At 41.4% G+C, this 13862-nt stretch overlaps 2 protein-coding genes across 2 annotated transcripts in view; one reads left to right on the top strand and one right to left on the bottom strand.

The window, feature by feature from the left end:
• The window catches only part of FBXL13 (F-box and leucine rich repeat protein 13), a 233922-nt gene that overhangs the window by 119723 nt on the left and 100337 nt on the right, over positions 1-13862 (bottom strand). Inside the window, exon 10 of the mRNA XM_046020438.1 lies at positions 2225-2277. Coding sequence (XP_045876394.1) covers positions 2225-2277 — 53 coding nt within the window. The remainder of the gene's footprint in view (positions 1-2224; positions 2278-13862) is intronic.
• LRRC17 (leucine rich repeat containing 17) overlaps positions 1-13862 on the top strand; it is a 32131-nt gene that overhangs the window by 12388 nt on the left and 5881 nt on the right. The window contains exon 2 of the mRNA XM_046020442.1: positions 5060-5958. Coding sequence (XP_045876398.1) covers positions 5196-5958 — 763 coding nt within the window. The 5' untranslated portion in view covers positions 5060-5195. The remainder of the gene's footprint in view (positions 1-5059; positions 5959-13862) is intronic.

Below are 13862 nucleotides of genomic sequence, written 5' to 3' on the forward strand. Positions count from 1 at the left end.
ATAGCATATACATTCCCTATATATCTTTACATATAAAGATAAAAATATCTTTAAAGTAGTACATACTAAAAATATCCACAGAATGAAACAGAAGTTTGAAAGGAAGAAGTAGAATGACGACGCTGGAGGGCGTGGACGGCATGTTGGAGTCCTTGCTTAATGAAGAGCGGGACAAAATCAGCCGCTTCTGTTTTCACCCAACTTCTCCTACTGTTTTGATTTGTTTTGTTTTTAAGATTTTATTTGTTTGAGAGAGGGAGAGACAGAGATAGTGAGAAAGCGCACGAGCAGGGAGGAGAGGGAGAAGCAGGCTCCCTACTGAGCAGGGAACCTGATGTAAGGTGTCATCCCAGGACCCCGGGATCATGACCTGAGCCAAAGGCAGACGCTTAACCGACTGAGCTGCCCAGGTGTCCCCTCTTACTGGCCTTTCTTAAGATTCTTCGCTATTTCTTCTCCTTTGCCTACTTCTAAAAGTTGGCAGTCCCCAAGGTTCCATCCTAAGGGCTCTTCTCATACCTTCTTTCTCTAGGTTGATCATACTCACTTTTGTAACGTTCATTAAGAATACAAAAATGTATGTGCTATGGTGAGTGCTGTGAAGTGTGTAAACCTGGCGATTCACAGACCTGTACCCCTGGGGATAAAAATACATTATATGTTGGGGTGCCTGGGAGGCTCAGTGGGTTAAAGCCTCTGCCTTCAGCTCAGGTCATGATCTCAGGGTCCTGGGATCGAGCTCCGCATCGGGCTCTCTGCTCAGCAGGAAGCCTGCTTCCTCCTCTCTCTCTCTGACTGCCTCTTTGCCTACTTGTGATCTCTGTCTGTCAAATAAATAAATAAAAATCTTTTTAAAAAAATAGAAAATAAAAAATAAAAAAGAATACAAAAATGTCAACCCAAGACGGAACCTCAAGTTTTAGGCCATGCTCTCCATTACCTGCTCAGGATCTCCATACAATTTCATTCATTAAGCAGATGTAGACTATTTACTGTGCCAGCGTGTGTGCTGTGTGCTGTGACTACCACAGAAAACAAGAAACGGGGGCTCCTGGGTGGCTCAGTGGGTTAAAGCCTCTGCCTTCGGCTCAGGTCATGATTCCCAGGGTCCTGGGATCAAGCCCCGCATCGGGCTCTCTGCTCCACAGGGAGCCTGCTTCCCCCTCTCTCTCTGCCTGCCTCTCTGCCTACTTGTGATCTCTGTCAAATAAATAAATAAAATCTTTAAAAAAAAAAAAAAGAAAGAAAGAAAACAAGAAATGTCTCCTGCCCTTTGGCCCTCTTGGGCTAGTGGAGGAGGCAGAAATGCTACGGTTAGGGCTACTTGTTTTAGGGACCCAGCGGAGCAGCGACGAGCCCAGCCCTGGGAGACAGGGATGTCTTGGTAAAGGAGGTGAAGGAGGTGGTACCTAAAGTAAGGTTTAAAGCCCAACAAAGAGGAAAGCAATACCTGAGAACAAAGCAAAAGGGCATTCCAGGCAAAGAGCACAGCCCCAGCAGAAGCAAAACAGCAAGGAGCAGCTTGGCTCATGCAGCAAAGGAAGTGTAGCACTGTGTGGTTGCTGAAACTTCATATGTGTGCAGGAACTGGAGCAAGATGAGGCTGGGGGAGAAGGCTGAGGCAAGACCACAGAGGGGCTCCAAGGTATAGTAATGTTAAAGAGCTTTGACTTCATGGAATAGCGTAGATGGCGAGTGTGTTTATACATGATGGAAAATGGGAGTGAAATGATCGGATCTGCCTCTTAGAAAGTGTATGTGCTCACAGGGGGCAAGACAGATTGGAAGTCAAAGAAAGGCGTGGAGACAGGGACCAGGAAGGAGCTGGCCAGGGTTACAGGCTCATTTCCATCTTCATTGGCACACAGTTGATAGCCATGAAGACCACTAAATTGAGCCCATTGTCATTCCTGGGACCCATTTTTTTTCTCTCTCAGACACACCTGATCCTAAATATAAACATAGTTAATTTTGTATAATTGTTCAATAGTTTTCACTTTTCCGGAGACTCCAACTTTGGTCATATAGCTACAGGATTAATAATAGCATTATACAAATGGGATGAAATGTCTTGCCAACGTTTAACATAGTTTGCTTTTTTACACATTCGATCTTAAACGAGCACACATGCCTGTGTTTTGGCAAAAATCTCTGTGTATTGGCACTGCAATATAGCAAGTCTGAATCTATATAAAACACAGTAAAATAAGCTTCATATACTCACTGTGAGTGTTGGGCAGTCAGAGACGTTCAGCTCTTGCAGATTTCTACAGAGGCCTAAATCAAACAAGTTAAACATCATTAAACAACATAGCGCAAATGTTTAAACTTAAAATTTTCCTTCCTACTTTCAATGCGATGTATTCATTAGAAAACAAACAAAAACCTTGGCAAGTAATTTGTTCTAAGTATATGGTTCCTTTTCCCAGAAAACCAATTTCTTCTGGCTTTAAAATTAAAATATATACACATGTTTATTATCATTTGAGGATTACAGAAGAAAGGGGGAAAAGGGAAAATATTGCTTTGGGAAACACAGTATATACTTAGAGCTTTTAGCTGGGAAGAAAACCAACCTGCTTTTTTTGTGGCATGACTTTTTGTTCATTTTTTGGTTTTTGTTTTCTTGTATCACTTTATTGTAAAAATTTTCAAACACAGAAAAGTTGAAAGACATGAAGAGTTGTACAGTGCAAATATAGCCACTACACTTCCACTGTATTTGCTTATCACATATTCACCTATACATCCATCTTTCTATCCATCCTTCAATCCATCTTATTTTTAATGCATTTTTTTATTATTTATTTATTTATTTGACAGTAGAGATCTCAAGTAGGCAGAGAGGCAGGCAGAGAGAGAGGAGGAAGCAGGCTTCCTGCTGAGCAGAGAGCCCGATGGGGGGCTCGATCCCAGGACCCTGGGATCATGACCCGAGCCAAAGGCAGAGGCTTTAACCCACTGAGCCACCCAGGCGCCCCTATTTTTAATGCATTTTAAAGTAAGTTGCAGACATCAACACACATACCCCTCATACATCAGCATGGACATTATAAATAATTCAGCATGCATACTAATTAACAAAATATTTATAATTTGTATAAACGAGATTTACATACAATTTACAGTGAATTGCAGAGAAGGACACAAAGGATCAGAGGTCAAGTGCCTGATTAAGTCTGGAACCAGAGGGAACTGCACAGTTTATGGTCTCGGGGAAGTTGACACACGTACAGAAAGACCTAGATAGCAGAGCGTTACACAGTCCACACTCCGGGTCTAGACCGACAGGAAGTAAAACTCCAAATCTGAGACAGAAAAGAAGGATCTAGGGGAGAGGAAATGAAAAGAGTAAAGGGGAGGAGTGCATGAGGCAAAGAGGGAGAAGTCATTCTAGGTGGGGAAGACCCCGTCGGGCAGGAAGACTCCAGGCAAGGGGGTGATCCTTGCTTTCACACTGCTACAACGAATAGAAAACACATCTGTTGCTCATAACCGCTTAGCCCCACAATAATAACAACAGCAATGTTATTCATTATAAACCGATTTTGAACATCTCTTCCTCTTCCAAGAATGGACTGTGTCCTAAGTAATAAATGCAAACCAAAATCACTCTCAGAAAATGAAAGCAGTGCTTTACAGGGTGCAGATCTTAGAAGTCACCAGTAATACCTGTTAAAGCAGAAAACAGATTCTGAAAACAATGTAATAACTAAACTGATGATATTAATATTTTTATAGAATTGTTACTTGAGAGTAGGTAATTCGTGCATTCAACAAATATTTATTGAGAACTTGCTGTGTGTCAGAAACTTTACAAGTGCCAAAAATACGGCAGTAAACAAAAAAGACAAAAATTCCTGCCCTTGGGGAGTTCACGTCCTAGGTGGGGGAGACTGATGGTAAACAAAAGAAGTATAATATCTGCTTGGACAGACGGTGATAAGTACAATGGAGAAAAATAAAATAAAAAAGGGAGTAGAGAGTGGCTAGCAAGTGGAAAAGGTGCCACTTTAAATGCAGTGCTCGGAGAAGGCTTTGCTGAGGTGACATTTGAGCCAAGATATGCAAGACTTGACAAGGACAGGGCAGTATACTTTGGGCATTTCTGGATCTCACATTCATCGTGGTTGGTTAATTGGGAGATAGTCCAGGAAGGGGAAAAAAAATGAGCTGGGGAGAACAACCATTGGAGACCTACTCTTTTTTTTTTTTCCTGCATGTCTCAAGGCTATAAAAAATCCCTTGAATGTCTTGAATCCAATGTGCTAATACATTACATGTTTCAGTTTTCCTAACGCTAAGCCCTAGCACGATGGGGGTACTTCCCCAGGACCTGGCACTGATAAGTGTCTTCTGCCCATGAGCCCGTTTCATTTTCCTGACAATACTACACCATGTCCTCAGCCCCATTTTACAGATACTGCAGATGATGTTAAATAACTAGCCTGAGGTCACATAATTCTTTTGTTTTTAAGATTTTATTTATTTGTCAGAGAAAGAGAGAGAGCATGTGTGTTTGTGTGTGTACAAGCAGGGCGAGCTGCAGGCAGAGGGAGAAGCAAGTCTCCCCACTGAGCAGGGAGCCTCATGCGGGACTTGATCCCAGGACTTTGGGATCATGACCTAAGCTGAAGGCAGACGCTTAACTGACGGAGCCAGCCAGGTGCATGATGTGACTATGTGACTATGCGGTCACATAGTTAAGCAAGTAGGAGAGTCTTCATTCCAACTCAGGGCCCAAACGTTTAGCCACCAAACCAAGTAAATGGGAGGGCCCACTACACCACTGTTCAGAATGTGCCTTTATTAAGTGCAAAGTCTTCACTTTAAAAAACAAAAAACCAAAAACTTATATGGTGGTGATCATTTCACAATACTTACAAATATCCAGTCATTATGTTATACATCTGAAACTAACATAATGTTATACATCAATTATACTACAATAAAATATATATAAAGAAATAAATGTTGTTTTGTTTTGTTTTGAAGCTGCTGTTAATGACACAATGCTCACAATGGCTCTTCATGTATTTTTTTTTCCCTTGCAACTTAGGGCCTCCCACCATACCTCAGCTGGGTCTCATCGTTCTGAACCGCATTAGTTAAGATTGCCCAAGCTTGGATTTCAAAGGAATACTTTCATTGTTCCGTCTGTCACACTAAGTAATTGGGACCAGCTGGATGTCAGGATGCGCGTGGTTACCGTGGTAATTCTGCTCTTCTTTTGTAAAGCCGCGGAACTCCGCAAGGCAAGCCCGAGAGGCCGAGCCAATCATGGCCGGGCCGGTGGGAGCAGGAGAGGCTCCGGCCCCGTCAAACGCTACGCACCAGGCCTCCCCTGCGAAGTCTACACGTACCTTCACGAGAAATACTTAGACTGTCAAGAGAGAAAACTAGTTTACGTGCTGCCCGCCTGGCCTCAGGATTTGCTGCACATGCTGTTAGCAAGAAACAAGATCCGCATATTGAAGAACAAGATGTTTTCCAAGTTTAAAAGGCTGAAGAGCCTGGATCTGCAACAGAACGAGATCTCCAAAATTGAGGGCGACGCTTTCTTTGGTTTAAATAAACTGACTACTCTCCTCCTGCAGCACAACCAGATCAAAGTCTTGACGGAGGAGGTGTTCATTTACACGCCTCTCCTGAGCTACCTGCGTCTTTACGACAACCCCTGGCATTGTACTTGTGAGATGGAAACGCTTATTTCCATGTTGCAGATTCCAAGAAACCGGAATCTGGGGAACTACGCCAAGTGCGAAAGCCCCCAAGAACTGAAAAACAAAAAACTGAGGCAGCTGAAACCTGAACAGTTATGCAGCGAAGAAGAAAGCGAACGGTTAGACCCGAGACCCCAAGTGTCCGGGAGACCCCCAGTCATCAAGCCTGAGGTGGACTCTTCTCTTTGCTACAATTACGTGTTTCCCATCCAAACGCTGGACTGCAAACGGAAAGGTTTGTACGTTTCTCAGTTTTTCCTTTTCATGGTTGATTACAAATGCTCTTTGAATCTTAGAACCCTCCCTCCACTCTGCCGCGTTCCGGTTCGTGGTGTCACTTCCACCAGAGGACTTTCCCCAGTGACAATGAAATCTACTCCAACCTTTTCTAAGGTTCGGACTCAACATGGTTGGTGGTCTGGGGGACAGCAGAGGAGGACAGGAGCTATGCTCAGGAAGGGTAGCCAGTTGGGTCCTACTCTTGCTAATCAGAGGCTGTGGCTGTCAAGAATCCCCTTTATCTTGAGTCACCACATAATATAATTTAGGTACACAAGTGGGTATAAAAACACGTCCAAATGCTGCCTATCTAATGTGACTTAAAGTGAAAACATGGCGTGCCTCTGTGGGGAAAGCACCTCAAAGGAAATCACGTGTGAAAGGGGACAGGTGGGAGCACTGTGGAAGGAAGGCGAAGTGGGATATAGTGAGCACGTATCGTACTTCTAAGACTCTGGTCTCGAGGTTTTAATAAAAGCTTGCTAACATCCTGTATCTTTATTGTTCCCAATTTAAAACCTAAAAATATTGAAAGAGCTAAGTTGGAAGTAGTTAATCCAAGAATTATGAGGCTAAGGAAATCTTTCCAGAATATTTACTACTTCCTGAAAAATCATTGCTGAGTTTTACCGCCCACACAGTCTTGGTCTGATACTGAGGAGGGTCTGCATGTGCAGGATTAATTCACAAAATAAGAAAATGGGAAATTTTAGTAATGCTCTTGACAGGCTAGCGAAGACGTTCTCAAAGTGTGGTCTGGGAACTGCTAATCCACCCTAGGATAACGTGCCATGGGACAGTGTCTGTTTCATTTCTGGCATGAATTAATGACTTATTCATAATATTCAACTAAAGCTAGATGTCATTGTGTTAGGATCCTATCAGAACATGGTATCATTCTTTCCACTTATTTTAGTAGGTTTTGCTTTGTTTTGTTTCTTTAAGAACAGAAAGAGAGGGTTAAGAGCAACGCAGAATGCTCTTTGTGGCTCCTTTCAGGGGAACCATAGGCAGGAATTTGTTGACGCTGAAGAAGCCGGCAACCTGAATAAGGAGAAAACGTGTTCATTTATCAGCAAAGAAGTGCTCAAGCCTTGGCCTCTCTCTCAGACCCAGAAGGGCACCTGGTTAGAGCACACCCAAGGCCATGGGACATGGAAAGGTGTGCTTGCTACAACACCCTGTGAAATGTACACGAGCTGAGGCCATGGGAGAACAAGCCCAGCATCATCACCATGGAGATGCCATTCCAGGATCCTCTGAGTTTGAGAGAAAGTGCTCATTCATTGAACACCTACTGTTCTCCAGGTACCCCACACACATGCTGTCCACAGCTTCCAGGAAAGTAGTAGGATCCCCAGTTATGGTTGGGAGAAATGAAGCTCAGGAAGGGTTCAGTCATTTGGCTGAGGTCTGACAGGTAAGCAGCAAAGTGAAGATTCGAACCTTGGTCTGCCTAATCCTGCTGTCTTCCTTAATCTGATCAAGCGCAAACAAAAAGCTGCCTCTACAATGGAAGCTTTAAAGAATTCCAGAAAAGTCAGTATACGCTGTTTCTCTGCAGCCAGATTAGGTGGAATTTCCCTTACGTTGTTACAGTGAGTACTTAGTGTTTCATCCTGAAGAGCATGTGTTACTCGAAGTGCCTTTGTGTTGCTTAAATTAAAAACTAAATTATCGGGGTGCCTGGGTGGCTCAGTGGGTTAAAGCCTCTGCCTTCGGCTCAGGTCACTATCCCAGGGTCCTGGGATCGAGCCCCACATCTGGCTCTCTGCTCCGCGGGGAGCCTGCTTCCTCCTCTCTCTCTGCCTGCCTCTCTGCCTACTTGTGATCTCTGTCTGTCAAATAAATAAATAAAATCTTTAAAAAAAATCATCTAAAAAAAAAAACTAAATTATCTATTTAAAAACCTAATACAAAGCTGCTAATCCTAGACTTGGTTTAGAAAAATTCCTCGATATAGCTGAAGCTCTCCCCTCAAGCTAAAGTTAATTTGCACTTGCTACAACAGGTGATAAAGAGAAAATAGGTAGAGTTAGATTCATTGATTATCTGAGAAAAATGTCGTCAACACAAAATTAAAGATTTCTATAGCTAGATTACACCATAAATTAAGAATAGATAATACAGACGCATCTGGGTGGCTCAGCTGGTTAGGCATTGACTCTCAGGGTTGTGAGTTCAAGCCCCGAGTTGGACTCCACACTGGGTGTGGAGCCTAGTTTAAAAGAAAAAAAAAAAAAAATTAAGGGAAATAGCTTCCATTTTTACTGCTTGACTGCTCTTGGGCCATTTCCCTCCACAATGAGCCTAGTTCTGCCCTTGTCTTGTTTTCTTATTTTCTTTTGGCAAACATCAACTTATAAAAACAGATACTTTTTAAATTTTTTTCTTTCCTGAACTTACTGTTGTCTAAACACAACCTTCCAGATATGCCCCATAAATTTGGGGTGCAGATAACGCCCCTTGTTTTAAAATACATACATTATTTACTGGAAACAATGTAAAGTTTCATGGAATACACATTTTGTATATATAACAATACTGGCTTGTCCATGAGAGGTCAAATCAAGTTCCTCCAGATGTTAATGACTACATAAATCAGAGCATAGACCGTTTAGATTACAAAATGAAGGGTAGTTTTGTCTTTCAATATCAATAAAGATTGCTTTCACTATGGTTGATATAAATATTGATTCAGTAGGTTGTTTCTTTTTCATCATGGTGTATTGTTGATTCCCATAAGTTTAAAGGCAATGGTTGTATCTTAAACCTCCTCCCAAGTACTGCCTAGCACAGGGCCATATGCTTTAGACAGATGATAATAACTGAGCTGCTTTCTTTGCTCCTGCAAAAGCAATAATTTAAGCAAACTTTAAAAATAAAAATACATAGAATTTAAAATCATGACTAGACCTCAAGTTTGACAATCTGAATTTACTCTCATTTGCCTTATTCCATTCTATAAATAGATAACAAATGTCAAATATGCAGAATCCCTGCCAAACTGTAGTAATATTTTTGCTTATGTTCCACATGTTCGATCTAGAAGCCTAAGACATGCTAGCAAGAGTAGAACTAGCAGTGGCATTAATTAGTGATATTAATTAGCTGTCAACTAAATGCTCCGTGTGCCTAAGACATAGTAGTTCACATGCATTATGTAATTTACTCCTCATAACCCTCAAAGAGCAGTATGGTACTATTACCCTCATAAAGGAGGACACTGAGGTGACCGAAGCTAAGTTGCCCTTCTAAGGTCGCACAGGCAGTCCCCAGGCCATTGTGTCCTCTCTTCCTTCAAGATCCTAGGCACCTCTATTAACCAAGAAAAATGTAGAAAAGCTTTCTGGGTGCTTTCTCCCAGTACCGACTTTCCTCTTAGGCTCTGTACAATATACCCCGTTCAGGAAGATACACAGGAAACCCAAATACAGATTTCCCCAACATAGGAGTTGTGCCTTTCCTGGCTGACAGATGATGAGTCAGATGGTGTACATAGGGTCCCCAATATGTGCCAGTTTGACCACACAGACCTCAAAGATCACTAATTTTGCTTTAAACATTGGACAGCAAGAAAAAGAAATAATAGCTTTATTCACTGGGGGACAGGCACTTGGCCAACAAAACTTAGTCTTTCAAAGGGAATAAATGTGAGATTAGTTGAAAGTCGTGTTTATGCCATATTGAGGTCAATGGATTTGCCCACAATACATGAACGTGAGAGCTGAAAACTGCCTTTTCGCTTCACATTTACCAGAATAATCTGTAATTTTTAAGGATTCATTTTACTTCTAAGATTAGGGCCAGCGAGAATTATGCAGGTAAGTGGCTCTCAGCTGTCGCTGAAGTTAATTTCACTACTAGCTTGAACAATAATTAGTAAGTTTTTATTTGTAAGATCAGAGTCATTCGTGGCTCCTTGCCTCCTGCTACTGAGCCTTCAGGGCAATTCTGACATCGCTGACAACTAAGATAGCACACTAAATGGGAAATTACACGGAGGACATTTTCCAATTTATTCCTCAAACTCAGCAGGTTTTGGCCGGGGAGGGGTAACGTTAGTCAAGAGTGGTAATTTGAAGTATTTTTTGAATGTTCACCAGGAATTTTAAACAGCAGCAAATAACAGGGGGAGTGGAAGAAGGCGAAGCAGGGAGCCTGAAACGGGGCTCAATTTCAGGACCCTAGGATCATGACCTGAGCCAAAGGCAGACACTTAAGGACTGAGCCACCCTGGTGCCACTGTGTTTATATAATCTTTATCAAAGACACACACACTTAGCATCAATATTTGTAATTCTCATTCAAGTTTAAGATAAAAGAACTAAAAAAACTGTTTTTATCCATCAATACAACAAGTAAGATTTTTCCACGTTTTTCTAAGCCATACCAGTAAAGGCTTTGGGTTGCATTTCCTGGTTTTACTTGTGGATCCTATTTTTACCCTATTCTTAACTGCTGACAATGCCAAAGTTGGTTCTGCAATTCATAGTCCCTTTCCAGCACCCACAGGCCTGTCACATTGCTTAAACTGGGTTTCAGGGAGTTCTCGTAAACATTTTCTTCTACTCATTAATTTGTGGTTTACCCACTTCAGCTTGTCATACAGTAGTTGCTTGGGAGGTCTCTGTCATCCACCCTATGTCCAACCCAGCAGATGTGGGTTCAGCAAGCAAGTCCTGATAAACAGCCTGTTTTCCAGAACCTATGAGATACTTGCTGTGGTGGCAAGGAAGACCTGTAGTCCTTAAAGGCTTTACTGGACCTTAATGAGGACTTGAGCTTTTATTCATAGTGAGATGGGAACAACTGGAGGATTCTACCATCTGGAGGATTGGAAGCCATCTGGGAAAATGACATGATCTATGTTTTGACTGTATCACTTGGGTTTAGGACACTTTGGGGAGAATCCAGACAAGAAAAGATAGTGGCTTAGACCAATATGGTAGCAGTGGAGGTACTAAGAAGAGGTGAGATCCTGAGTATTGTGAAATAAATCTCTATTCTGCTTCTGAAAGCTTTCTAAGAAGATGCCACAGACATTTTCAATAATTATTCCAAACATTTAATGTCAAAAAATTATTTCTTTGATCTGTCTTCTGTTGTGTCCATGGTTTTTAATTATTGTTGAGATCTCCATCTCCTTGTTTACATGTAGAACCCAAGAGAATATAGCTTTCCAGTTAGGGTCTCGATACTCATAAAGGGAAGATTACCTCACTGTTGCAACATCATAATAAGTTCAAGTCTTAAAATCTTTCACCTTTCCATATATTGGCAGACACTACTTGTGATCTCTGCCTGTCAAATAAATAAATAAAATGGTTAATATATATATGTATGTGTGTGTGTGTGTGTGTGTGTGTGTGTGTGTGTATAGGCAGACAAAATTCTAGGTCAAACAGAACCATGTCTCACCAAAGAAAAAAGTAAGAGAACTCCCTATTTTTTTTAAAGATTTTTTATTTATTTATTTGACAGAGAGAGATCACAAGTAGGCAGAGAGGCAGGCAGAGAGAGAGGAGGAAGCAGGCTCCCTGCGGAGCAGAGAGCCCAATGCGGGGCTCGATCCCAAGACCCTGAGATCGTGACCTGAGCCGAAGGCAGCGGCTTAATCCACTGAGCCACCCAGGTGCCCCGAGAACTCCCTATTTTAAAGGCATTTTTACTACAAGAGTCCTTAGTATCCTTAAATCCATTAAACTCAACATTTAATTAGCTTTTATTGTTTACAATGTATTATCTGTTGCTGACTATGATAAACTACCCCAGAACTTTGTGGTTTGAAACAACACACATTTATTACCTCACAGTTTCTGTGGGTCAAGAAACCAGACATGGCTTGGCTGGGTCCTCTGCTTCCAGATCTTTCACAAGGCTGCCATCAGTGTATTGACCAGGACTCATACCTGTGGTCTCATCTGAAGGCTCAACTGCGAAAGACTCACACTACCACTGGCAGAATTTAATTCCTCAAGGGTTGTTGAACTGAGGGTCCGAGTTTCTTGTGGGCTGTTTGCCAGAGGGCACCCTTAATTTCTGGCCACATAGGCCTCTCCAGCATGACAGCTTATTTCGTCAAAGTCAGCAGAAGAGAGTCTGCTGGCAAAATGGAATACCGAGTGCCATTTTAGAAGCTGTCTGCCACATACCATTGTTTATTTAGGATATATTAGGCATTGTCCTAAGCCTCCACCATGAAGGGACAAAAATGAAAGCCATCAGTAAAATGTATACATGTCTGATGGTGATGACTTACCATTGAGGAAAAGCAGGAAAAGGTAGTATTAATTTTATTGCCCAGTTGAAAATTTTGAGATGTCATTTTAAATATAGAGCTAGGAAGGTCTCATGGCCACCCCAGTTATACTGACTCCACCTCACTTGTTCCCTAATTCCAACTTTACCCTTTGCCAACCTTGATAATTCTAGGGCAGATGGAACAGTATAAACGAGGCAGGAAGTTACCAGGACTAGGCGGCAGAGCATAGTGGATAGAAGTATATATTCTGAAGCTAACGTGTGTATTTATACCCTAGGACTATGGGAAAATCGTGCCTCAGTTTCCTCGTCTGTAAAATGAGAATGAATAATAAGAGTACTTAGCCCATATTGTTCTTGTCACTTAATACTTGTTAGAACACATAGAATAGTTCCTGCACATAAATATCAAGATACTGAGATCCCATCAAGAAAGAGAAAGCAAATTTAGCAATAATGAGGATGCTAAAGAAGGAACTACCAATACTATTCCATTTAGGACCATGGATTCTGAGTATTAAAAGAGGGAAAAAATAAGCCTGAGCCTTTATGAAAGTAAATATATTATGGGATAGGTCCTAAATACCAGAGATGGTATTGTGGTGTTTTTCGGATTGTTTTGTTTTGTTTTGTTTGTTTTGTTTACTATTTTAAAAAAATTATCAACAATTATTCTGTACTAAAAAAGGGCATTATGGATAAATGGATACCACCTATTATAAGCGTATTTTACTGTACTCAGTTCAACAAATTTTATGCAGAAAGCCTTTGGACCATGTTATTTCTCAGGTGTCAGTTAATCTGGACATTTTATTGCTTCTAATTTTCTTTTGTGGAAACAGGTGTGTGTCTCTTCAAGTTTTTACCTGCCCTACTTAAAATTAAATAAAACCTTAGAATATTTTGCTAAAGATTAATAGAAATGACAAATATTACACTAAAACATAATGTAAACACTATATTTTTTTAAAGGCACGATTTAAAGAGAAACAAATAGTAATGACAAATTAGGTGAACCCTATTTTCCTATTCAGTTGCGGAAAAGAACCTGGACTCTTCTTCCATGAGGCTTTTTCTTTTTTTTTTTTTTTTTTAAATATATATTTATTTATTTGACAGAGAGAGATCACAACTAGGCAGAGAGGCAGGCAGAGAGGAGGAAGCAGTCTCCCTGCGGAGCAGAGAGCCCGATGCGGGGCTCGATCCCAGGACCCTGGGATCATGACCTGAGCCGAAGGCAGAGGCTTATCCCACTGAGCCACCCAGGCGCCCCTATGAGGCTTTTTCTATAGTAGTAGTTACAACAATACTATTGTTGTTGTTCCTGAGGAATCCAGGCGTCTAGGATTCCTAGACGTATAACTAAATCACAAGGATTCTGGAACTACGTGGTAATGAGGAAGCGGAGGCTACAAGTCAAGACTATGCTTTCTCAAATTGTAGCACCCAAGGAAAGCAGCAATAAGAGAACAGCTGGAGGACCATCAAGGTGAAAAACTTTTTGTTCTTTTTTTAGGGTGGAGAGACCTGAGCTTTTTTTGTTGGCAGAAGGAATCAGAGAGGGATGAAATGAAAATATAACAAAAGGCAATAGTT

Source organism: Meles meles, chromosome 10 (genome assembly GCF_922984935.1).
Source record: "Meles meles chromosome 10, mMelMel3.1 paternal haplotype, whole genome shotgun sequence".
Taxonomy (NCBI): Eukaryota; Metazoa; Chordata; class Mammalia; order Carnivora; family Mustelidae; genus Meles; species Meles meles.